Below are 27,500 nucleotides of genomic sequence, written 5' to 3'. Positions count from 1 at the left end.
CTTTTTTTTTTTTTTTTTTTTTTTTTAAATCACAGCAATAGAAACCATAACTAAGACTATGATAGTAGATTTAGTTTATGAATATTAGAAATGACAGAGTTTAGGTGTTAATTACTTATTTAATATCTTTAAAACATAAGATCAAATGACTAATGAGTTCTGAGTTTGTTTTAATGACACACACACACACAGAATAATTTAATAAATCTAACTCTCCAGAAATGAAGTTTTTTTTAATTCTTTTGGCAGTACTAGACTATTCTGTGTGGAGACTGCTCTAGCATTTCTTGATTGTAGGATGACTTCTATCTGAGGATTGCTTTGGGGAGTGAAAGGAGATTTATGATAGGGTGTATTTCAAATGTTTCCAGCTAGTCTGAAACAATGTACTGATTGCTTTGAAACTAGCTCTTTTATGTGGAATCCAAAGAAATGGGAATAATAGTGATTTTGAGAGATGAGAAGGGCACTGTGGGTCATGATTCAGCTTCTCTCTCCCATATCATGAAAGCTTGAATCAATTTAGTTTAGTTTAGTTCAATCTATGAGGTATCTTCTAATATGTCCTTTGCAGATGGATACTTAGCCCTTGATAAACATTCTATTTATTATGTCCAACAAATATTACCCCTGTCAACATGTATTTTCAAAATGGTATCTGCACACAGTCACATGACATATATGTATGCAAATGATATTTGATTCTGTTGTATTGATTTCAGGTTTAACTTTCCCTTGGGGATGTTTTTTGTACCCAAACATTAATTACAGTATCTGTGGAGTATGTAGTTAAAGAATCAGTTAGCTCACACTCACAGATAGTATGTATCCACATGATGGAATAAAACCAGCATTGTTTGGTTGGCTAGGTAGCATAAGACTCTTGCCTTCCCAAGGTACTATTTTAGTGATTGACATAGTGATTGTGTTTCTTCAGATCCTACAACACATCGAATCTGATGGAAGACCTGAAGGTTTTGTACAGGACCGCTGGCCATCAAGGCAAAGGAATCACTTTCATTTTCACAGACAATGAGATTAAAGATGAGTCATTTTTGGAATACATGAACAACGTTCTGTCATCAGGAGAGGTAGGAGCTCAGTTATTTTCATACCTTTGCCTCTCTAGATTCCTTCCAGTGTAGAATTCTCCATTTTTTTTTCTTCCTTTAGAGATTTGAGTTAATGTTGTTAGAAATTTGGCCATCAGCATGAAGAATGGCTTTTTCTATTAGGTTTCTAAAGAATAAAACTCCCAATTAAGATGTGAAGCTACGCATTTAAAAGAGTGAAGAGAAATATGGACTGAGCGGGAGGGAGGCTCGGAAGGCTGGACTTGTGGTGTGACCATCGTCCATCTCTTAGCACCGTGATTGCAGTTAGTCATAGAGCCATCCATGTGCATTAAGATGTGATGTATTCCATCTTGGAAATTTTAAGCTCATTTAAAAAAACATGAACTTACAAGAACAAGCGGAGGATAATCTTGGACCTTTTGAGTCTATGTTTCTTTTTATAGGTACGTGCTGAATTTATATACTTGTATTTCTTTCTGAGGTCTCCAACTTATTTGCTCGGGATGAAATTGATGAGATTAACAGTGACCTGATGTCAGTCATGAAAAAGGAACACCCCAAGCGCCCTCCCACTAATGACAACCTGTATGAGTATTTCATGAGCAGGGTCCGAGGGAACCTTCACATTGTGCTCTGCTTCTCGCCTGTTGGAGAGAAATTTCGAAACCGAGCTTTGAAGTTCCCTGCCCTTATTTCAGGATGTACAATTGACTGGTTCAGCCGCTGGCCCAAGGATGCTTTAGTTGCCGGTGAGTGTGGTGGAAATAACCCTGTCGCGTGCTCTCTCGTTCACAGGGACTTCCTATTTATTCATTTTACTTTCTCTGCTAGCAGCTGTCTCTGCACTGGACTGAACAACTTCTGCCCAGTGTTGGAGGACCTTTGCTACAAGATGCTGCTCTTTTTAACTCAGTAGCTTTTTTTTCCTTCTTCTGAAGTATGGCTGCCAGAGAGTGAAGCCTTCCATGTATGCCTCTTTGATTAAGTCTCCAGGGACCTCAGTTTTTCAATGCTACCCAAAGGCTTTGCCTTGATCACAGTTTGTGATCTACACTTAGTAGGGTGTTTGTTGAGTTGTGCTTCTTAGTTCTATGAGGTGAAATCCCCCATGATGCCAAGGGTGATGTATTCTTGGCAACAATTTCAGCAGCTCTCAATGTATGGTATTGTGTTGAATGAATGAATGAATCAGGCCATGTTATTATTCATCCTCCTCCCGTACTTTGGCCATAGCTTATTTACAGTCTTTCTTTATCCTGACATGCCATCTCTCTTGTCTTTAGAAATGCCATCGTGTCCTTTAAACCTTTCCACAACTCATCTCCCATTTTCTTTAAATCCAAGTACCAAAGCTAGTCAAGACCCAATCACATCTTTTGATACTTTTGTGTTACAAACCTTAAAAAAAAATTTTAAATTTCTCCCTTTCTTGGCCTTCCTGTATCTATAGCATCTACATTTTATATACTGTCATTGGCATTTAAATAGTTTGAAACTTTCATAGTGAGTAAGCTCTTGAGTTGATATCTTCAAATGAGTTTAGTAATAGCCGTGACTTGCATACTATATGGATATTTAGTGACATATAAGTCCTAGTAACAGGTAAAATAATTACAATGACATATCCAAAATTTTGTTAGGAAATATAAAATCCTTTTTGGGAAGTCCGCAATTAAACACTTAATAATACCTTATCTTACAACGTTTTGGAAGAATTTCACTAACAGGTAGTATTTGAAGCACAGGTATTTTACATACACACATAATAGGTATTTTAGTACACATAGAGATTAGGTTATTATTTATTATATTTTGAAAATTTGGGCTTGGGAGATGACTCATTGGCTGTGAACACTTGCTTTGTAAGTTTAAGTGATACAGGGAAACTCTGGGTCTCCTCTGATCTGAGTCTCATTGATAAAAAAAAACTTTAGAATGGATTCAAACAGATGCTTCAAGACAATTTTACTAGATGTTAAAAGAAAACTAAGGGGAACTTTGCAGAAAGAGTAAGGAAGCCGAAGATGTTGACTAAGCCTGGAGTGTTAGGAAAAGCATGCTTAGAGTAGAGATAGAAAAAAGAAAGGGATAAGTTACATTTTTCTGGGCAATATATAAAATCAGGCAGACTTATGGAGCTGTGTGGTTGTGGCCCAGGGCTGGGAATTGTGGAAAGGAAAAGTACATCATCTAATTAAAGGACTAATTATTCCTCCTCTCCCTTACCATGGCTTAAGGTGAACTCACCTTCTTATATTTAGCCAGGTGATTGACCAGGCCCACCTGAAATGTTAGGTCTTCACCTAGACAAAAATTCCCTTCTCTTGACCAGAGCATTTTCTCTTAGTGTGCTTTACTGCTGCTCTGTCTTAAGGATCTGGGAGAATCCTTGGGATTCACTTAAAAATCCAGGTATGGCTGTACGTATCTCTGCAATCCCGCAATTGTATGTGTGTGTGCTGAGGAGAAGTAACAATTTTCTTTGTGTATATATGTATGTATGAGATGGAGGACCCGCTGGGGCATGCTGGCTGCCAGTGTAGCTCCAGGGTCAGTGACAGATCCTGTCTCAAAGAAATGAGACAGAGAGTAATAAAGCAGGACTCCAATGCCCTCTTCACGTCCCTGCACTTGTTCTTGAGTGTGTGAACCCGCACATATATCATACATCTCTCTCTCTCTCTCTCTCTCTCTCTCTCTCTCTCTCTCTCTCTCTCTCACACACACACACACACACACACACACACACACACACACAAACACACACACGTCCACTACACACACTCATACATACATATATACACAAAGAAAATTGTTACTTCAGTTGTCTTAAGGATGCTAATTTTAAATTTAGAATTGTCTCTAGCTATAAAATTTAGGAATAAAGATTAAGCATCCTTAATCTGAAAATCTCCAATGCCTTGAAATCTAAAATATTTTGAGCAATGACTTATTACTTAAAAATATTTTGATTTTATAACAACAAGCATTTTAAATAAGGGATACTTAACCTGGTTTCACTTTTGTATTTGTGTTAGCATTTATTTAGATGCCAGGTAATATACCAACAAAAAAGAGCATTAAATGATTGTGCTTTTTATCACATAAAAAAGCTCAGAAATTGGATACTCGATTTTTGTATTTATCAATCATAATATTTTTGTAAAGTGTGTGTGTGTGTATGTGTGTGTGTGTGTGTGTGTATGTGTGTGATGCTTGGGATTAAACCTAGGGCCTAGCTCATGCTACCAAGTGTTCTCTCACTTATATACACCCCTGCCCAACACCACAGAATGTTTATTATTACTTATGTTATCAGAAAACATAAGTAAGAATTACATTTCCTTCATGTAGCCACTTGTCTTTCTGTCCCTCCTGGAATAAAAATAAATAAAATGAGATGAATTCTAAGGACTTTCATTCTTATTTAACTGATACCTCTGGAGCAGGTAAAATTAATACAGATCAGTGTATCTCATCTCAGGATAACTCACCAGCATGCGGTCTTCAGTGCCCAGCCACCAGGCAGCTTTGGGGACCATTTGAGGATTTGTGGGTTTTACAATAGAAAGCATCTTTCCAGTATATGTTTTCACCAAGAGATTTTTGTCCATTCAAATACATTCATTATGTAGTGAATATAAAGAAGTTTGAAAATAATGGTAAATTTCTATAACCCATCCCATAATTCCAACTAAAGCAGTTTGAAGTAAATGGTTGGCATCCTGGTTAACACCTCTAAAAATATATTAGAAGGTCTGAAGATGTAGCTCAGTGGTAGGCCACTTGCCTATTATGTGTGAGGCCCTGACCTTCATGCCTAACACTGCACAAATTAATAAGTAAAAATTCTGTGGTAGGTATGAATTCATGTTTCTAATGCCTAGATTTAAACTGATTGGACTTTGAGCTGTTGTTCATTATAGTACTGATTAACTTATTTGGGAAACATAGAGATACCTTAATTGATTGCCCTTTAGTATTTAGTCAACTTTATTTTCAAGCAATTTGGTGCATGGTCTTTTTTCTTCCACGGAGAGCTAAATTTACTGATCAGGTAGTAGTGATAAAAGGCCATTCTTCTTTATGTCTGTGCTGCCAGCCTCGGGCTCCCTTGATTCCTCTTCTTTCCCTCCTACTTCCAGTAGTCATATTTCTATTTTCAACTCACATATATAGGGTATTTCTTATAAGACACTTAAAATGTGTGTCATAACTTAAAGATACATTATGCATAATCTTGAAAAATTCTGTGGACAGAAGAGTGTGTTTTATAGTTCTCTCTCACCCATTTCAGTGATGGATAGACAGTAAGAACACAGCACATATGTGACAAAATAGATTTGATCTTACCTTATGGCTTATTCTTTTGGGTTGTTTTTATTTAAGGCATGGGCTCACTATAGTCTGAAACTCATTATGTAGACGAGGTTGGCCTTGAACTCAAGATATCTGCCTGCCTCTCCTCCCTCAGTACTGGAATTAAAGAAGTTTCCTACCATTCCCAGAGCTGGCTTGTTCTTATAATGGAAAAATGTGTCTTAACAATTGACTAACTGTTAGATGCTGTGGGCAAGGTAAAAGTCTCTAATAGGAGATTTTTACCCAAACATCTAAAGGATGCTGTAAATTAGGTGTGATCACAAATGTCCAGTCACTGCTTTTAAGAGCAAGATGACTGTCATTAAAAAACAAAAACAAAAACAAACAAATGTAGTAATAAACATTTCCACATGACAAATGGAGCCAGGGTTGAAAGGAATTAAAGGATTGACAGGTTCGGAGTTAACAAAAGAATAATAAATTATTAATATGTGGGTCTGAGTGGCAAGGGCACTCCTGACTGTTATTTGAATCACTTTGTCCTTATGTAACCCATAAAGCAGGCTGGCTGCCACTGGACCCTGCAGCTCTGCAGAGGAGGCTTCTCTACACAAATTCCAGAAAACAATGAATGATGATAGGCCTGAAGTTTTTATAGTGTTTTATATGAAAGTGACAATAAAATTGCTGATGTCTTAGGCATGGGGTTCAAAGTACTGAGATATCTTTACCTGGGGCAAGGGAAATTGTGTGCTGACCTAGGAAGTGACTGTCTTCTAAACACAGCCAGGCAACTTTGAGGAAGGCCATTGGCGTGCCTGTTTGATACACTGTGTCATTGGCATGCCTGTTTGATACACTGTGTCATTGGCATGCCTGTTTGATACACTGTTGTCTTTATTTTTCCTAGTGTCGGAGCATTTCCTCTCATCCTATAACATTGACTGCAGTGTGGAAATCAAGAAGGAAGTCGTCCAGTGTATGGGCTCCTTTCAGGACGGGGTGGCTGAGAAATGTGCTGATTATTTCCAGAGGTTCCGGCGCTCTACCCACGTGACGCCCAAATCGTACCTCTCCTTTATTCAGGGCTATAAGTTCATATATGGAGAAAAACTTGGGGAAGTGCAGAGCCTGGCCAACAGGTGAGTGGGAAGGTCAAGCAAAAGTCATCTTGAAGCACTGGTTCCCATCCCGGAGCCAAGTTGTTGGTTGGATACATTTTGAAATGATCAAGAGACATTATTGGCAGTCACAACTGGGGTTCTAAAGTTAGGGGAGTGTGAGGTCAATACAATTGCCATCTCAAGGGACAGTGTATCGGTTTAAACACGTTCCTCACATGGGCCACCAAACTGCATCAATTCAAATGCAGTAATAACAGCCTCGCTCTACAAATAATGAATCAGTGTGGCATAAAGAAAAAAAAAACCCAACCAAACAAAAACCCATCAAACAAAACCCCCAAAGCACTTACCCTTGGAATAGTTTGGTCAATAGTGAACTCAGACTGAATTCTCTACTTCTCTTCCTGTGTCTCCCATTGCCTCTCTTGTCTATAATCTGTCTGCTGTTTGCATCTGAATCTATGCCTGCCTGCATGTTGTCTCTTGTCTGGCCCTGTGTCCACATCTGTCCCTCACAAAGGGCTTTTTCTCTGTATTTATTGAACAGCACAGAGAGAATCAAATGGGGAAGAATGAGAGATACTTTATAGAAATCGTTAACAGGGTTTTCCGAGGTATTAAGTCACTGATTTCATTTAACTCCAACTGGCCCAGATAACAAACAAATAAATACTATCAATTAATATTGGTATGCTGTTTCCAGCATTTACAGTGAATAGTTATCATTTAGTGTTGCTTTTAAAATACTACCTGTTTTCAGCATTTGTTACCATAACATAGATATGCATTTCTCTATGGATCAGGGGCATAGAAAAGTACATATTTTAAGATTAAAGCTATGCACTCACTTAGATTGTAAAAGTTGATTAAATGCAAAGTCCAAGGCAAGGAAGGTTTGTTGTTAAATTTTGCTTAAAGGCAGGTTAAACAATCAGGCAGACTACACAGTCTGTCTTAAGTGACCTCAAGGTATATTATTAACTCTGTCTGTGAGGTTCAGAAAAAGTTCCAGACTCTTAGAATGTAAGAGATGTTTTCATAATGTTGTATCACCACAAGACAGAGGCCAGGGCAGCTGAGGCTCAGGGCCCCCTGAGCAAAGAATCATCCAGCCCAAAGTGTTGAGGCTGGGAATCCTCTTCTAGAGTTCTATGGAGGATTATTCTGGGCTCCACGGAAATTTCCAGGTGTCTTATATGGACTGCCACTTTTTATGACATTGATTGATCTAATTATATAATAGATGTGGAAGGGAGGTGAGAATACAGATTCCCATTCTACATCCTCTTATCCTTTGCATTCAAATTCCCTGTGTGGCCACAGTAGAAGAGTAAGGTTGATGATAATGGTCATAGCAAAGTGAATAGCATGTGTTCCTGAAGTCTGACTGCAGATGTCACTGCTCTGCACTATATTTTTCTCAACATTCACATTTTCTTTCCGAAAGTAGCCAGAACTAGCCATAATTACCACGTAAGGGAATCCCCAGGGAGGAGACTGGATTATATGTAAGGGATCCATGAGTTGGTGACTAAATGGCCCAAAGCCTCTCATTTTCTAGAGAACATTATTTCAGGTCTACACAGGTAGCTAGTTCATACCTATTCTCATCTAACTTTACTTTATCTCTTGAGCACAGATCTTTCTTTTTTTTGATTTCACTGGACTATTTTGAAAAATGCAAGTTATTTTCCTCCCCCCAACATTTGAAGTTCATTGTTATTGGGCCCAGGGTGGTGTTGTCTAGGTTATGGTTGTTGTTTGTGTTTTACTGCATTCCCTTCCTGTATATGGTTGATGAAAGACATCCTGTGAGAGTGGAACTCAACCTAGATGTACTTCCTAGGTGAGGCCCTCTTAGGTTTTCTTCATTACGCATCCTTTCTTTAACTACAACCCCACCACTATTACTAGTGAATTGACACTGGAGAACAAGGGCGCTTGCTACAAGTTTTTAACATCGCTTGCATGGACTTTTCAATCCCAGAATGAACACTGGATTGGAAAAACTGAAAGAAGCTTCAGAGTCGGTGGCAGCCCTGAGCAAAGAACTGGAAGCAAAAGAAAGGGAACTGCAAGTGGCCAACGACAAAGCTGACGCAGTAGGTGGATGGCCACAGGCCTGCAGATGTTTATTCCTGTTGTAGTAAAACCGCCTATTGTTCTGCATGAAAATCAGATATGTGGACAAAATCAGTACACCAAGTTGCCTGTAAACTTTGATGAATTTTTCCCCCCTATTCCATTAGGTCTTAAAAGAAGTCACAATGAAAGCACAGGCTGCTGAGAAAGTCAAGGCTGAGGTACAAAAGGTGAAGGACAAAGCCCAGGCCATTGTAGACAGCATCTCCAAGGACAAAGCCATCGCTGAGGAGAAACTAGAGGCAGCAAAGCCAGCTCTAGAAGAAGCGGAAGCCGCACTGCAGGTGACTCTGAGGGATGTGGCAGGTGCTCACAGGGAAGGGAGGTGGGCCAGACCAAAGCTTTGTCAGCCATTGTGCCTGCAGAGACTATCAGTCCGTCCGCTAGATCTCACATAGACAGATTAACATCTTGGGCTCATTTCTTTTAAGGGATAATGAGCCCTGTCACAGAATAGCAGCCAAGAGTCTTGGGTTATCACTTCAACTTTTTCATTAATAGTCCGTGTGACAGTGGGAAAGTTGCATGAAGTTTCCAAAATGTTTCCTGACTCACTGAGGACTTTGAAGTGGGTTTGCTCCAGGAGCTGAAGTTTCCTCTGAGTCTGTTTGTGAACCATCCAAATAGAGACTGTGGATTGAATGCGGCCCACTCATGGCAGAGGCAGAGTGGCTTCCAACCCAGTCAGTGCAGTTGTGTGGCCGTAAAAGAAATAAATGACAAAGGAGGTGATATTTTGAGAAATATAATATGATTCGTGAGCTAGGCAATGACTTATAGGACAGGTCAGCATTGAAGAATCAATTGTAGAATTCTTTTGAAAAGATTACTGTTAATTCATTTCTACTCATCTATTCATTTAAGCTATTGATCCTTGGCTTAGAAGTAGATGAAAGAAAAGCAACAGAATCATGCTGTATGTTCACTGCTAACTCGAGTTATTTGACCTCAGTTGGGCATGGATCATTGCTTGATAAGGAGAGTCTGTTCTCTTACCACTTTCTTAACATGATGCCTGAGAAATTTCCAAGTCCTTTTTCATCCAAGTCTTTAGGTTTTGTTTTGTTCTCCTGCCCCTCCTCCTCCTCCTCCTCCTCCTCCTCTCCTCTCCTCCTCCTTCTTTTTTTTGGCATTTCTGAACCAATGGTATAGTTCAGTGGTAGAATGCTTGCTTGGAATATGCGAGGCTCTAGATTTAGTTCCCAGGATCACAAACAACAAGAGTAAATGTTACACACATTTCTTATCTATTGAGATAATGAAGATTTTGCCTTCTCTTTCTCTCTGACTTTCCATACTATACTTGCATTGGACGTGTGTTCCCTAATTGTTTCTCACTTCCCTGTGTTCTGGCCAAATTGTCCTCCTCTATCCTTCAAGCTCTCCTGGGTCTTTAGCCCCTAAGATCTGTGGACATGGCAGATTTTCTTCTGTCACAATTATGTCACTTTGGCTGTACTGAGAGAGTCTTTGATCAGCAAAGTCTTTGATCAACAAGAACTTTTAAAACCAAGTTGCATTCAGGGTACCCATACTCATAGGACTAGAGCTTAAGTCTCAGGTACTGTTTTTAAAAAGGAGGCCAGCATTTCCCTCCTTTTTTAAGAGTTAAGAGTTGGCATCTTCTTTTTATCTTGTCAGATGTTTCTAGCATTCCTCTAAATTGTGGTTCTCTACAGCTAAAATATTCTGCATCATATAACCATTGGTATAGACATATGCGGGAGCAGAAGTAAGGTGTCAGAGAGCTTTCTGTTGCTATAACAAAATGCTGGAGATAATTCACGTATGAAGAGACGAGGTTCATTTTAACTTACAGTTTTGTTGCTTTGAGACTGGAATGAGGCAGCATCATATGGCTGGGTCACATAACCAAGCTGCTCACTTTATGGACAGGAAGCAAAAGAAGAGGGAAGGAGCAAAGTTCCAATACCCCCTTCAAAAGGGCAGGACTCCATAATGGTTCTCTCCTATGTTCCACCTTCAAAAGGACATTTATCATCCAAACCACAGGAACATGTATAGAAGAGAATTATATAATTTCCTCTATTGATCCCATGTGTTTCTTACTGGGTCTTTGTGTTTCTGAGGAAATGCATCACCAATCTGTCCTAAGAAAACTCCCAATACAGCTAGACTCTAACATTGCAGCCTCAGGTTATATCAATCTGAGAAAAGCCAACTGTGGAGAATATGCCCCAGGAGGCCGAAGAGATAACTCAGTGGTTTAGAGCACTTGATGTTGGAGGACCCAGTCTAGTTCCCAGCTCCCACACAGTGGCTCATAACTGTCCATCATTTCAGGTCTGGGGATCCAACTCTCACTTTGGACCTCTGTGGGAATGAGGTATTCAAGTAGTGAACATGCATACATGCAGGGATTCATACACATTAAATAAATAAATAAATAAATAAATAAATAAATAAATAAATAAATAAATAAATAAATAAATAAATAAATAAACTAATGAATGAATGAATGAATGAATAAATAAATAAATAAATAAATAAATAAATAAATAAATAAGAAGAACATGTCCTTTCCTACCTTAATGTTTAATCAGACATTAACTGGCGGACAGTGCAAGAATAAAGTGTGTTCAAATGGTAAATAACTCTTATATTTATAGATTTATATTAGATATATTTATATTATAGCATCTTACATAGTAGTCATATTACAGCACCTGCAAAAAATAGACTTCAATAGTTATCTGAAACAGGCTGGTCTCTGGGTACAGCATCGGTGCCTGCTCCTTTACCCGAGTGTCTGACAGAAGAACACAACTGTCCACATGTGTAACTGATGCATTTTTGTAGAAGTGTAACTTACTCCTAGTTTCCCACTGGCTGTTGCTCTCTTTCCCTCATTTTTTTCACATATCTCAAATAAAGGTCTGACATTTTTAGTTCTTTACCTCCAATTTAATTTTCTAGCTTCTTAACTTTCAGAAATGCTGGTAGGCTGAAATACATCTCTTCACAGCAAATCACCAAGTGCAGTACAAGTGTGTCTCCCATCTTCAGAGAAAGTTCATCTTCTGACAAAGGGGGTGTAGATGAGACATAAGCCTTTAAGACACAGACACAGACACACAGGGTGTGCACTGTGTATCCTAGAAGTAAGCCTGTGTTAGACTCATGTTTTCCCAGATACTGATTTCATAAAAGGTTCAGGAGAGAGAGTGTTACCAAGCAAAAAAGAGGCTGATTATTAAGTAATTTACTGCATAAGAATATTTGTACCAGAACTGGAACAGAACCATCCCGAGAGCTGTGTGAAATTCGATTGCCCAAGTCCCTTCATTTAAAGGTCAGTTCTCAGCTAAGAAACCTCTAATTATTTAATCTGTCAGCCCCAAGGCTACCCTCTGGTGTCAGTCCACTCTGACAGCCTGAGTTGCTTTAGAGAAAGAGAGATTCTTGACCTATATAGCTAACGAGTGAAAGGCACTGTGAATATTTTTTCCCTCATTTCAAATCCTGATAACTACTGAAGTGCTGAGTATTTTGTTTTAGAGTACTTAAAAAAAAAAAAAAAAAAAAAAAAAAAAAAAAAAAAAAAAAACACAAAGAAGCCTGTACACTGTTAGGGAAGTCACAGCTCCTTTTCTGCTCACCAACATTTCTCTCCTTTTGCTACTTGTTAGAAGTGTAAAAACTCAGCCTCTGCATACCGTAATCCCACACAAATACACATGTAAAAGTCAGAAGCTAGCATCTGAACGTGAGGGTGCATGAACGTGTAGCGCATGAACATGCCAAGCGCATGCCTTTCTGAGCCTGTGGTATCTCCCTAAATATAAAGTTTTCCAATTCCATGTATTAAAAACTGAGGTTTTAAGGGAATAAAGTAGGAAGGATAATGGAATATCTGTGACATGAAAGTGGTAGGCAGACTACCTGGGGTGTAGGTGTTCAAAGAGGGGGACAGGAAAAGTCGGGCGGGGGGGGGGAGGAGGGAGGGAGCTCAGAATGGCAAGGATCAACCAAAGCTAAGTATGTATGAAAATGCCAATAAGGAACCTGTAACCAGGGTCTGAAGAGAAGGCTCAGCAGTTCAGAGCATGAGCCACTCTTGTAGAAGACTCTAGTTCAGTTGCTAGTATACCCACTAGGTGGATCATAACTTCTCTTAACTCTAGTTCTAGAGGGATTTGGTGCTCTGACTTTCACAGACACCTGTACTGACATGCACATACCAATACCATTAAGCCATAAAAAATAAAATATCTTAAAACATAAAAATGAAACTTGCAAGTTTGTAAGCTTATTAAAAAATAAAAGTTATAACACAATTGTAAAAAAAAATTGACTTTGTAGGACATTCATTTCTTTGGGCTTAAATGCTCATCTATACCTTATGACTTCTTAGTTTAAAAGTGTGGTTTGTCCTCTGTTGAAACAGCAGCATTTACACATGACAGTTTGTCTGAATTCTGTATCTGAGCTTGGATGCTACCCCATTCCATCCCGCAGACCATCAAGCCCTCTGACATCGCCACAGTGCGCACACTTGGTCGACCCCCTCACCTCATCATGCGGATTATGGACTGTGTGTTGCTGCTCTTTCAGAGGAAGGTCAACCCTGTAAAAATTGACCTGGAAAAAAGCTGCACTGTGCCTTCCTGGCAGGAATCTTTAAAACTGATGACGGCAGGGAACTTTCTCCAGAACTTACAGGTTGGTCTTTTGGTGCTAATGGATTAGACAGGGGACTCAGTTGTTTGAGTTGTTCAATATAATTCATTTCTAAAAGTAACTCATTCTATGTATGTATTTTGGAAATGCATGTGAGTCTTCTTTTGTAGTAGAATTTTCTCTTTCAAATGTAAGACATGAGTGTTAGATCTTTTCTGGGCACCTTCAGCTATGTTGACACACACACTCCAAACAAAAAGTAAGTCTCTGATGAGACTAAATAGATGTATGTACTGTCTGCACACAAATGCAATTATCCCTCAGTGTTCTCAGGACTCCCAGTGGATGCAGATGTGAGGATGTTCAGGTCCCTTATGTAAAATGACATAGGCTTTGCATATGTCCTTGCATGTCCTCCTGTGTGTTGCAAATGACTGCTAGGTTACTTATGATCCTAACACAGTGTAAATGCTACATAGATAGTAACTATACATTTTGTTCTTGTTGTTAGATGATCAATATCCCACTTGAACTCATGGTCTTCCTGCCTCAGCTTCTCCAGGGCTGGGATTACAAGCATGTGCCACCATGTCTGGTTTGTTATATTGTGTTGCTTAGGAGACAATGATGAGAAAGAAGTCTGTATATGTTTAGTACAGACATGATATTTCTTGTGAATATTTTTGGTTTGTCTTTGGGGTCTATAAGTACCAAGGATCCATTGTCTGTGCTCACATTTACAATTTGATGTCCATAGTAGTACTATTGGAGGAATAATTTGTATCTTTTTAATTCTGTTGTATTTATAATGTACAAATTTTAAGTGTACCATGTGATGAATGTGCATATACATATTAACCATCACCAAAAGCAAAATACATATATTTAGAATCTCTCTCATGCTTAAACACAGTCAGTTACCTCCCATAAAGTAACTGTTATTATTTTCTCCTCCTCCTCATCATTGTCTGTTTGGAAATTGACATATACAAAATTACATACAAAATCTTGCTCTGACAGTCATTCACTAGATAGATTTGTTCTTACTGTGGCAAAAGGCAACTCTCCATTATTTTTAAGTTATAGCTTTCCAGGATATGCATGTTCAGTGCTATGTGGTAAGGGTATAATAATTAGATTTTATTTTGAGGAGGAAAATAAGAAAAAAATAAGAAGAGAACAAAGGCATTTGTTATTAGTCTTTGCACAGTTTAATTTCTCCCAGAAAGACCAGTTTCAAACTCCAAAAATGATGCTAGAGACAGAGATAAGAAAGAAGAACATCATGACCTTCTGTAGAATTACACCATGCCGGTGCCAACGACCTACAAAGTGTAGGTGATAGGAAGCCTCATAAAGTCAGGACAAACTTAGTTCTCACCATAGATTGCCTTTATTTTAAATAAAATTATTTAATTGTAAGTATATGCAACAGGCCTAAAATAGGCTTAACAACCAGTGCTTAGATTTTTCTGAAATGTTTACAGTCATTTTCCATGAGATTCTCTGAATCAACACTTTGTGAGACATGTGATATGCTTCGATTTGTCTACTGGACCACTGTGGTAAAAACAACCATTGGGGTTATTGCTAAGCTTTGGCTATTACAAATGAATCTGCCATCTGTACTGATATACAGGACATTTGGGGGCTATACATATTTACTTCTGCTTGCCGTATTTTCAGGAGTAGGATTTCTAAGTCATTTTACATACTCAGCACCAAGGCATACCGCACAGTACTCCACATCCTCATTATTTCCTGCTTTTCACTATCCTTCTGTGTGTGATGGTAGCAGTTTCTTTTTGCTATGGACTTAATTTGCATTTCCCTGACAACTAATGAGGCTGAAAATCTTCTGGTGGGTTTGGAAACTTTTCAGGAATTTTTGTGTTAAGTGCTTGTTTGGACCTTTTTCTCTCTTTAATAATTTCTTTTCTAGTTTGAACTTATAATGGCATCATCTCCCCATTCCCTTTCCTCCCTCCAAACCCTCTCACATACCCTTTCCTGCTCTCTTTCAAGTTCACAGTCTCCTTTTTCATTGATTTACATGCAGATATGTATATATTCCTAAATATGACTTGCTCAGTCTGTTTAATGTTCCCTGTATATTCCCAGGCTAACTATTCAGTATTGGATAACCAATTGGTATGATCTTCCTTTGGGAAGACTATTTCTCCCACTCTCAACATCTTAGTCGTCTGTAGTTCTTTGTGTAGTGTTGAGGCTTATGGAGTTTCTTCTCTGTCTACTTTGACACGTCTATTGGTGTCCTCCTTGTTCAGCTCACATTTGGGCAGTCGTGTGGATGAGACTTTATTGGTGCAGTGCTTGGCATTCCTAGGAGATATGATCTCACAGCAAACTTTCTGATTCATTGTCTCTTAACAATATTTCTTGTGTCTCTTCTGCAATGTTCCCCTAGCCTTAGGTGTGGGAGTGTTTTGTAGATGTTTTCATTTTATGTGTATGAGTGTTTGCTTGTATGTCTGTGTGTATCCGGTGCCTACAGAGGCCAGAAACAAAGTCAAATTCTTGGAACAGGAGTTGCAGATGGCTGTGAGCCACCACATGGCTGTTAGGAACTTGGGGGCTTTGCAGGAGCAGCAAGTGATCTTAAGCGGGCCATCTCCCCAGCCCCTTGCTAATGCCGCTTGTCTGTTGTATTCAAATCCTTTACGAATGCTGCACATATCTTCAGCCGCTTCCTGGCTTGATTGTTCACTTTATCAACACTGTCTTTTGCTAATCAGGAGTTCTTAATTTTAATGTAGGATTTTTTTTTATTGATATTCAACTTAATAGCACTTTCGGTGTTCCATTTCGATCTTGGCTTCCCTCTGAGGAAGAATAAATTCTCTTTCATTTCCTTCTAGAAGTTACACTGTCTTATCTTCCAGATTTAGATCTCGAGACAGCTCATTGGGAATACCCGATCCATGCCCATTTCACAAGCTACAGCTTCAGCACCACCTTTCCTCCAGTTTCAATTCAGTACCACTCATGTGGCTGCTGACGCTATGACATTGTAAGGTGCCTTCTATCTGCTACAGCAATGAGTGGCTTATGAAATTAGTGGACCATAGACTTGTCTAGGTATGTGGACAGGTGACAGCAAGATTATGTGAGACTACGTAAGACACGTGAGACTGTATGACAGTGCAATTGGACTTTGCATTGATACCTCATGAGTGACTCCAGATTTCCCCCTTGCGCATATGATGAAAAATTCACTGCCTCTGGGAGCTCTGTCTCCACTGTTCTCTAAGTCTCATGAAAGAAACTTGTGACAGGCAAAGTCTAAATTAAAGGGATTCTACACATGTTCTATGAAGGTTTATTTCATGCAATTATTAGTTGCATGGAATTTTTTATATTTATTTCTACTTGGAAAATAATCATCCTTTTAGAAGAGGAAGCACCATCTTTTAAACATTCCATTTCATCATTTGCCTGGACTTCCCTTCCTGATGCAGGAAGGTATTCTAAATCCATTTATGCTGTGTTTTAAAATTATATTTATCCAGGAGATAATAATTCTCTCATATTTGTGATAGCTCCTTGATTAAAAATTAATTCATCATTCTCAAGGTGCAATGTCTCATATTTCATGTGAGTTTAATAGAAGTTCTGTCTGAATCTATTAAGCATTTAGTTGCTGATAAATGCTAAATCTATATGTCCTTAGCCGGAATATAGCTGTGTGTGTTTGTTTTTCATTGTTGATATTATGGGTTTGTAATTCACCTATTTAGGATTAATGGAAAGAAATTTTTATTGCTTTTGAAATTCTAATAACTGTATTAGTATTCATCACCTAAATACTGTACTCTTTCTCTGGATCCCAATATATTTAAACAGGATGGTGTCTGCACTACCAGGACAGAGTGCATCCTGCAGACTTCTTTTGCAATCACTCCACACTGTGTTTTCAGCTGTAAGACTTTCATCCAACACCCGGAGACATTGACAAAAAGCCATCCCATTCATCCAGCCTACTAGTTTCAGTTACATTGAAAACAGAATGTGAGTTTGGATATACCTCATAAAATAAGTGTTTTGACATGATTTACTCTTTCCTTCCACAGCAATTCCCCAAAGACACGATCAATGAAGAAGTGATAGAATTTTTGAATCCTTACTTTGAAATGGCCGACTACAACATTGAGACTGCCAGACGCGTATGTGGAAATGTTGCTGGTCTTTGTTCCTGGACCAAAGCCATGGCTTCCTTTTTTTCTATAAACAAGGAGGTGCTGCCTTTGAAGGTAGGACTCCTGGAGGGAGCTGTGTGACCCTTGACTGGGAAAGTCTGTGGGTTAGTTGGTTTCATCCGTGCACAGCAGCTCAGGAGCTTTGGCGGTCAGTGTATTTGTCCTCAGATCCATAGGGAGAGTGGGATTCTGAAAGACAGAGACAAGGATGTTTCTTTCTTCTGTAACCCAAATCTGAAGTTGCAGGAGCTTTTAAGCATGAACCAATTCTCTGCGAAGACACTGAGTCTGTTGTGAGTTACTTAAAAAAAAAAAAAAAGAAGAAGAAGAAATCATAGCACAGAATTTTCCAACAGTGTTCAAGATCTTAAGCAAAGGAATCCAATGAATGAGATAGGATTAAGATATAGACACTGGGGCCAGAAAATGATGGCCTTTGATGAAGGAAGGTGTAGACTTCCCCTTTCCCTTCTTTGCACCTGGGGCAAGAATGTCAGCTATTTGTAACTTAATGTGATCTTGAGACTAAGCCTACATTTCCCCAGGTAGCTTAGTTTATGTACATCATTTCTGAATTCACCATCACTATTAAAAAGACACCCAGTCTTGAGCAAACAGAAAGGTGAGTACATTTTAAATACACAAACGTCTGAAAGGCCATATCTTGTGGCTTGATTTTGGTTTTGTAAATTAGATCTTTTCCAACCATAAGCCAAAATTTACTTATATTTGTCAACTACCTATGAAATTTAATAACTGTGATAAAATAATCAAGATTCTCAAGGAAATAGTGCAGAATAGAGAGAGTGCATCTCAGGATCCCAGAACTATGTAAAGGATCAAAGACTCATTCACATGAGAGAATTTCAGAGCAAATAATTGATGTCAAGCTCACTGACATTACAAGAATGTGATCATTGGAGATTTTAACATAGCACAGGATTGGCCATGAGAAGTACGTGACACTCTTACTATATTTTCCAAGCAAACATATAATGTATAATTTTTGTTTTATTGTAGTTGTTTTAAGAATAGAGAACTGAAACCATTAAACAAATACCTCCCAAAAGGCAGAACAATGAAAACTTTTCTCCGGGGTTCATATTTCCAGCTCCAGTGAAAGACAAATCTAGCCTGTCATCTATATTGGTGGCTCATGAAATGTTTTTTAAACAAGTATTTAAAAGCTTTGCTTTTGCCTTTTGGCCTCCATAGCCTAAAATAATTTTTAGGCTATTTTGCCTATCGAAAATAAATTTGCTGACTGCTATTCTAATGATTCATAATTAATTTATGCTTATAAACATGGATGACAAATTCACATTAATATCTGTTTCAGATTTATGCAAACTGAGGGGATTGTAGAGGTAGAAAGCATAGGTGTAAGCGTGGAACATTGTTGAACTCCTACCCTCTAAACTATGGGTGTTTGGGGACTTCCTGCTTCTCCCTTACCCTGTGTCCCCTGCAGGCCAACTTGGTTGTGCAAGAGAATCGTCATGTGCTGGCCATGCAGGACCTGCAGAAAGCCCAGGCTGAGCTGGATGACAAGCAAGCAGAGCTCGACGTGGTGCAGGCAGAGTATGAACGGGCCATGACTGAAAAGCAGGTAGCCAAAAACGTGACATGGGAGAGACACTTATACATTCCATTGGCTCTTGAGAGCTCTCATTCCTGTGCTATCTTTATCTGAAGCGTTGGTTGTCTGAAAGAATTCACTGAGTTTTACGCATAACGCACATATAGCACATGATCCTTCACTGAGCCCTTGGCTTTGTTTTTTGCTTTTTACTTTCTTTTTATTTATTCTATGTGTCTTTTACATCATATATCTTGATTTCATTCATTTCCCTGTCCCTTTGAATCCACCTTCTGCCCTGGTAACCCCCCCCCAAAAAAAACCCCACAATTTAAGAGAATAAAAGTGAACAAGGGGGGGGGGGAATAAAAATCTCCTCATGGAAGCTACAATGTGACACAGTGGGTCATGCAGTAAACCTCTTTGTCCATATACCTTTACTTGCAAGTGTTCATTGCAAAGAGTCATTGATCTGGTGCAAGGCCTCTGATTTCTACTATACTCTGATCTGTTGGCTTTGTATCTAACCAACACTGAAAGCCACTGATAAGCTTCAGGGTGGTTTACTCCCACAGAAACTACTCATAGAAGATAACTATTCCAAATCTCCTATAATCATGTGGACAGTGATGATACCTGTGCATCCCAAGTTATCCCTCTCCCCACAATTACATTGAGTCTTTCAAACAGTTTTTTAACTAGGTGGGGCAGATACTTCATACAGTAGCCAAGGCACAGAAATGTCAAGGGAGCTTTCTGGCTTTAGGCTGGTCAATCAAAGCCCCAACTGGACTTTGATATTTTGATATTGGTTTAAGGCCTCCCTGCTACATGGATGTACTACATGGAGTATACTCTAATGATAGTGGTTGTCTACAAATTTCTCAACACACACACACACACACACACACACACACACACACACACACACACACACACAGAGACAGAGAGAGAGAGATAGAGAGATAGATATACACAGAGGGGGTGTGGAGGAAGAGAGATTTTTATTCTTGTTAGAATCTAGGTTCGTACACTTGTCATCTATTATACAAACCCCAGCTCCCCTGAAGACCCTTTCCTTCTAAAATCAAAGTGGATTTAATAGAGAGCTCATGCAGTTGAAGCTTCAGGGTTTCCTCACTTGTGTAGGTGACTATGAGTGCTCAGGTCACCAAGACTTACGGTGACAGGAGGCTGGGTTGGGCTCAGCAGACACCTGCATGTTAACATTCAGACAAAATGCCCGAAGGGATTCAGAGAGCAGACACTGGAGCTTCTAAGTCACAAAACTATTTTTCATCATTTCCCCACTGTTTTAAATATATCTTGTATATACAGATGATATATTTTTAAATCATTCCCCATACTGATGACATAAGCTGTTAGATTCATATCATCTGTGTCGGCAAACCCTGTATTGTGTTTGCCAATTGGGAGCCTTGTTGACTCTTCCTCTGAATATTTTATGGAAGTGGACCCTGTCCAGATTAAGACACCTGCTCGTGACTCTGCAGTTTGATTGTGTGCAGAATACATGCTGCTTCTCTTAAAGATAAAAGTCTCCTGGAAGCCATGTGAAAGTGTCTCCAAAGATGTTTACAGGAGTAAGTCAGTAGCACCTGCATGGATGTGCCTATTTACACTCAGGGGGTTCAATTGCATAAGGAGAAAATTAACTTTGTAACTTCAGAGTCTACTTAAAAAAAAAAAAAGGAGGAAAGAGCATTAATATCTGTCTTTCTGGATAGTCACTTGTATCCAGAAGCACTCATGAGTAAAAAATTCCTTTCTAGTATCATTGTGTTTAAATTTTAGCAGATTTGCATTAGCTCATTCCAGTCCTTGTTATTGCTGTTCTGGAGCATCTGTTGTGGTTTAGAGCACTGGTTCTCGATGTTCCTAATGCTGCAATCCCTTACTACAGTTTCTCACGTTGTGGTGACCCCCAGCCATCAAACTGTTTCATTGCTACTTCAGAACTGTAATTTTGCTGATTTATGAATCATAATGTAAATATCTGTGTTTTCAAATGGTCTTTAGGTGACCTCTGTGAAACGGTTGTTGGATCCCCAAAGGGGTCTCAACCCACAAGCTGAGAACCACTGGTTTAGATAAATGAACACGTAAGGACGGCTATTGTAAAAATATGACCATAGCTTGAAAACTTGCATTTCAGCACATTTCAAATTTCTTTAGGTTAAAAAAAAAATTAGCCATGAGTTTTCTGTCACCAACTTCTGAAGAACCTTCACTCATTTTTGTTGCATTTTCCTCATCCCTAGAGCTGGATGAGGCTGATAAGAGCTTGTGAGCCTCCCAAAAGGGCTCTAGTCTCCCGTTCATTGTAACCCAGGCCTGAATGTTTTTTTGACAGTGTGTCCCTGGCTATGATTCACAAAAGATGCAGTGCCTTGTCATAGGATCCAATTTCTCTGGTCTTCTGAAGAATGAGCCAGCATATTGGCCAGTTAGGAGAGACCGGACTGCAGAGTTGAAGCAAGGGGATTCTGTACCTGACCTTTGTTTGATATCTGCCTCTCTGTGCCATAAGCACTAACCACTCTTGGCCTATGTTGCTGCAATAAGAGGAACCTGGGTACCAAGAGGATAAAGACAGGGAGGGAGGGCCTAGCAGTTTTCTCAATTGGCTATGTATAAATAAGGATGAGAAATTTGAAGAGAAAATGCAATTAAGAATATCTTTTAATTGAAAACATTGTTTTAAATAAATTATATGGACTCAAACATCATACAGCTGGTATCTTTATTTTTGGGATGAAGCAATAGACACATGTGGTGGGATATGCCACAGAAGTGAGTTTTTGGTTATTTTTCATTAACTAAATGGGAAGACAAAACTCCAGAAGGAAGATGAAAACAAATTGGGTTAAGTATCTCCCTTTTGCAAGACACTGTATTGTATTATTCTTAGAAAAGCAGTCTATTCATTACAGAAAATGCATTTAGGCAATCCTGGAGAGGAATATAAATAATACTTTGTTCTTGTATCTGAACATATGCTATATATTTTACATATTCTCTAACCCATTTAAAAACAGAGCCCTCAGTACCCACTGTTTTATTATCTAAGTTATTAACTTCATAAAATATTGTGATCTTTTTTGGTCATAAAAACTTACAAGATAGTTTTAATCAGTTTAGAGTATTTATATCAGCACACTATAATAATTTAAGTGTTAGTTTAAGTAGTCCCACTAAAAAAAGTATTGAAACAGTTTAAACTTTCCATACCATTATAGATATTGCTATTGAACTTACCTTGTAAAATGTGTAGTGTGTATTTGTTATGTATGGACATCTATTGATGTACACCTCTTTGTCTATAATTTATTTCCTATGCTTTCACATACAGAGCTAGCAGTCATCTCTTAAACATAGAAGACAAGAAATATTTGGGCTGGGAGTATAGTTCAGCAGTACAGTGTGTATCTAGCATGCATGAGGCCCTGGGTTCCATCACCAGAACCAGAAACTGAGGATAGGATTGGGTTCTGATTGGCAGTAATATATGGAAGTCTTCATTAGACTCAAGGAAAAATCTAAAAAATACATACAAGTTAAATGAGGCTGAAATTTATGCAGGCACCCTGGGGTACAATGAGGTGAAAGTAATCTAAGTTCTTTTTCTGATGTAAAATGAGGTGTGGCTTCAGATAAAGCATGGATGAACCCAGGGTTTAGCATGAGAGATATTCTTAATTGCACTTTCCTAAGAATTTGTATTCTTTACATATTTTGTGCTACATGATGCTGTCATGTGTTGATTTTACTGGTGAGTGACAGGAATGTCCAGCACCTGTCTGTTATTAATACCTGAGAGGATTTGTCTGCTGGGTTGAAGGCACTGGACAGAGAACCAAAGACAGAACCGGGCCAAACAGACACAAGGAAAAAGAAGCTGTGTTTCCTGGGAAATAGGGCTTCCATGTCCCAGAAAGGCAGACAATAGATGTTTTAAAGTTACACATTTGAGACAGAAGCTGCTTTTTTTTTTTTTTTTTTTTTCTGAGTAAAGGTTTCTTTCTGGTTTTGGCCTTCTTCAGACCTTACTTGAAGATGCAGAGCGATGCAGGCATAAGATGCAGACGGCGTCCACGCTCATCAGTGGCTTGGCAGGTGAAAAGGAACGATGGACAGAACAAAGCAAAGAATTTGCTGCGCAAACTAAACGACTTGTAGGTCTGTAAATTCTTTTATTAATGAGACTGTGTGTTGACTGTGGTGAAGTCAGAAGCCTTAAGCTTTAATCAAACAACACTTGCTTATTTTAAATTCCTGTATGTGTGTTTGTGTGTCTACTACCATTTCAAGGAGATGGGTAATTGTCTGGTACATGTGTGTTCTGATTTGATGTGTTAATGACCTTCACACTTCCTATTAGTTCACTTTCTAATGCTTCTATAAGTGTAGGAGTATTGATCAAGGGCCCTTTGATGAAGACTCTGTCTTCTCCGGATTTTATAGTTTCATTTTTGAGCTAGAGGTCACTCTCTTACAATAAAATTATGATGACCCAATGCTTGACTTCTGACAGCTGTTTCTTGATTGGACATTTACCCTCTGTTCAACAGTCAATCAACTCATGCTTATTTATGAAGCCATTTGCAGCCCGTGCTTATGGACTGGTTTGTATAATTTAGTTTAAAAGAATGGTTGCAGTTTTATACTTTCTTTTTCAATTTCAGTAACTCACACTATTGCATGAATGGTCACAAAATATTTTAGGGGTGCTTGCTTTCCATTTTAGGGGATGTGCTGCTGGCAACAGCTTTTCTGTCATATTCTGGTCCATTTAACCAAGAGTTTCGAGATCTGCTGTTAAATGATTGGAAGAAGGAAATGAAAGCTCGTAACATTCCATTCGGGAATGATCTCAATCTTAATGAGATGTTGATTGATGCCCCGACTATCAGTGAATGGAACCTCCAAGGCCTTCCAAACGATGACCTGTCTATTCAGAATGGAATTATCGTCACAAAAGCATCACGCTATCCTTTTCTAATTGATCCACAGACTCAAGGCAAGATCTGGATTAAAAACAAAGAAAGCCAAAATGAACTCCAGGTGATTTTCATTTGAGTACATTTAAACACTTCAGATTGTATTTCTCTACAGATTCTCCTCCCTCAAAGGGAGAGAAATATTTGAATGTCTTACAGATTTTGTTGGAATCCTAAACAGAGATACAAACTTATATCTAATAACAAAATATTTTCCATAAGTGTATTGTTTCCATTTTTGGCCACATCTACTAGCACCATATTTCAGTGAGTCACGGCTCAGACTCTTATCTGTTAATGCTATGGCTGTCTTTGATAATCAGAAAAAACAGAGCCACATCACTCTGCATGTGCTGTGCTTACAAGCAGACTTCTAGTTGTCTACCAACGGGGATGGTGGAGGTCAGACAGAAGCAGAGACCTCGCACACAACTTTCACATGCTTCATGGCAGGTGATAATGTTTGTCTATTGAAGGCAGAATGAAAACATTTAAACATTTTGCACCATTTCACATAGCATGGTTTCGACACCGAGGCTTTCTAAGTCCTTGTTTCCCGTGGCAGAGGGTTTAGAGCTCACAAGGCATTACTGTGTACTGCATCATGAGCCTGTTCCTCCGAGTAACCTTGTGATCCCATCCCATGTGTAGATCACGTCTCTAAACCATAAGTACTTTAGAAACCACCTGGAGGACAGCCTTTCACTTGGACGGCCTTTACTTATAGAAGATGTTGGGGAGGAACTAGATCCTGCTCTTGACAATGTTTTGGAAAAAAACTTTATTAAATCTGGATCTACCTTTAAGGTAGGTTTAGCCTTGATAACAATATGCCGAGCAATTGTGCATCCTAGTAGATGAGACAGAATTTTCTCAAGAAACAGCAATTGGAGTTGGTTGTGGGGGCTATTTTTCTGCTCTTCTTAAGTTGAGACCAAATTAATTGAAGAACAACACTTTAATGCTTGTCTCTTCTACTTCTGTAACAAAGAAATGGATTCTATTTTGTTCTTTGACTGTTGAAACCTTTAAGAATCTTCATGTCTCCTCTTCCTCTGTACAGATATGGGCACACTTGTGAAATCCTTGGAACTCTGTTGCATGGCACTGGATAGAAATTCAAGCCACATAAGTTCATGTGTGTTCACAAACCTTCATCCTGTCCCTGTCCCTTGACTGTCGTAAAGTCAATACCAATGCCACCACTCTGCTCTCCCATGCCATATTTGGGTCTTGCTTGTGGGACTTCCAAAATCTCAGTGTGTGGGTAGCAAACCTGCTCATCATTCTCAACCCCTGAGCAAACTGTGGGTTAGCTTTTTCTCAGTTCCTCGGCTTAGTCCCAATATGTTTGACAACAAATTCTTTATCCATTTCATGGTATGATTAGAACTCTTAGCTACCCCCTTCTCCCTTCCTTTGTCCTTTCTTCCTTCCCTCCCTGCCTCTTCTCTCTTATCCTAGTGTCTTGAAACTCATATCTAATGACAGTTTCTTTTTATGTTTTACTATACAAATTATAGTCAGTAACAAATTGATCAAATCAATAACTGATGTAATATGGAAAGGACTCAGGTGTATCTCTCCTCTGTTTAACTTTCTTTTTATATAAAGGTAAAAGTTGGTGACAAGGAAGTAGATGTCATGGATGGTTTTAAACTCTACATTACTACCAAGCTGCCGAATCCAGCCTACACTCCGGAAATAAGTGCCCGGACCTCCATCATTGACTTCACTGTCACTGTGAAAGGCTTGGAGGATCAGTTACTCGGGAGAGTCATCCTCACAGAGAAACAGGTAGGAAATCAAGGCCGACTCCGTTTCTGTACTGCACTGCCTTTTGTTGATAAAAATAATATGAAAGTTGCCATAGACTTGATTTCCCCTTTATCTCAGTGGTTTTCCTAGGTCCTGAATCTTAGTTGTAACACTGGAATTGCTTTAGGAGCCATTAATCTGGAATCTTAAATTCACATTTATTCTTCAGTATTTTCTTTTTCCATGTAATGAAGTATTAGTCAGTTATCTACACATGTATTTTCTTGTGTGTATGTGCTGGGCTGTGGCGTGTACATGCACGCGTACATATATGTGCAAATGTGTGTAGAGGAGAGAGATAGACATTGAGTATTTCTTCCTACCTTTTTCATTTAAAATTTTATCATCATCACCATATAATAATAATGATGATAATGATTGTAAATAGTAGTGATTATTTTTAATATGTGATTTGCATGGATATCTGTGTACCACATACATGCTTGGTGCCTGTGGAGGCCTGAAGAGGCCACTGGATCCTTCCGAACTGCTGTTGCAGAGGGTTGTGACCTGCCATGTGGGTGCTAGGAATTGAACCTGGGTCATCTGTGAGAATAACAAGTGCTGCTCTTCGCTACAAAACCATCTCTCCAGCTCCACCACGTATATATTTTTTAAGATGTGACCTTTCATTAAACCTGAGGCTGGTTACTTCAGCTCTGCTGGTCAGCCCGTCAGCTTCAGTGATTGACCTGTTTCCACACCACATCTCCAAGCACTGGGGTTACAGGCACATACGCCACAATGCCTGGCTTTTAACACGAATTCTTGGGTTCCAAACTTAGGCCTCCATGCTTTTGTGGCAGTCACTTGACTAAGTCACCTCCCCAGCCACACTTTTAATCTAGTTTCATAGATTATGCATGCCACTGGTAACTTTTCGAGACACCAACAATGTAACTCTGAGGACATAGTTATCATTTGTTTTGTTATTCTGGTCTTCCACTGACTCATTTTTACGAAAAGCTTGATGTTTTATGAATTCTATTTACCTGTTTACCTTCAGTTTTCTTGTCTGCTTTCATTTCATTATGGTTCTTCTTAGCATATAAGATGTAAGCTTTGTGCTTAGACCATAAGAAATCTTAGCTTTTTATTTATTTGATTTTTATTTATGTAGGTGTGTAAACACACACGTGCCTCTGTGCGCTTATATGTACCTCACACATGGAGATGTCTGCAGAACCATAAGAGGATGTCAGATCTCCTAGGAGTGGAGTTGCAGGCAGTTGTTATTACCCAGCACAAGTACTGGGACCTGGGTCTTCTGCAAGAACAGTATGCTTTCTTAGACACTGAGCCATCTCTCTAGTCCCCCAGTCTAGTCCTGTTATCTAAAAGGGCTCCATGTGTGCCTGACAAGTCTGGTGTAAACCTTTCAGAACTGTTTGGTGGCTGAGTTGGTTTAGGGTGTCAAGGCTCCTGGTGTCAGGCACGTTGACCTGAGTTTGTCCCCAATACACACACGGTAGAACTTAAGAGCCATCTTCTGTAATTTGACCTCGACATGTGTGCATGACACATGCTCCATCCCACAGGTAAATGAATGGAGTACAAAA

General features: G+C 39.0%; 1 protein-coding gene across 2 annotated transcripts in view; it reads left to right on the top strand.

The window, feature by feature from the left end:
• Dnah5 (dynein axonemal heavy chain 5) overlaps positions 1–27,500 on the top strand; it is a 289,991-nt gene that overhangs the window by 203,328 nt on the left and 59,163 nt on the right. For both annotated transcript variants that reach the window (XM_076551699.1, XM_076551697.1), the window contains exons 54-65: positions 938–1,091; positions 1,558–1,825; positions 6,310–6,541; positions 8,511–8,625; positions 8,773–8,949; positions 13,145–13,348; positions 17,398–17,577; positions 18,995–19,132; positions 23,167–23,302; positions 23,871–24,187; positions 24,775–24,930; positions 25,738–25,920. In XM_076551699.1, coding sequence (XP_076407814.1) covers positions 938–1,091; positions 1,558–1,825; positions 6,310–6,541; positions 8,511–8,625; positions 8,773–8,949; positions 13,145–13,348; positions 17,398–17,577; positions 18,995–19,132; positions 23,167–23,302; positions 23,871–24,187; positions 24,775–24,930; positions 25,738–25,920 — 2,260 coding nt within the window. The remainder of the gene's footprint in view (positions 1–937; positions 1,092–1,557; positions 1,826–6,309; positions 6,542–8,510; positions 8,626–8,772; positions 8,950–13,144; positions 13,349–17,397; positions 17,578–18,994; positions 19,133–23,166; positions 23,303–23,870; positions 24,188–24,774; positions 24,931–25,737; positions 25,921–27,500) is intronic.

Source organism: Peromyscus maniculatus, chromosome 15, assembly GCF_049852395.1.
Source record: "Peromyscus maniculatus bairdii isolate BWxNUB_F1_BW_parent chromosome 15, HU_Pman_BW_mat_3.1, whole genome shotgun sequence".
Taxonomy (NCBI): domain Eukaryota; kingdom Metazoa; phylum Chordata; class Mammalia; order Rodentia; family Cricetidae; genus Peromyscus; species Peromyscus maniculatus.
The sequence above is the reverse complement of the archived record's forward strand: the minus strand, read 5'-3'. Positions and strand labels throughout refer to the sequence as shown.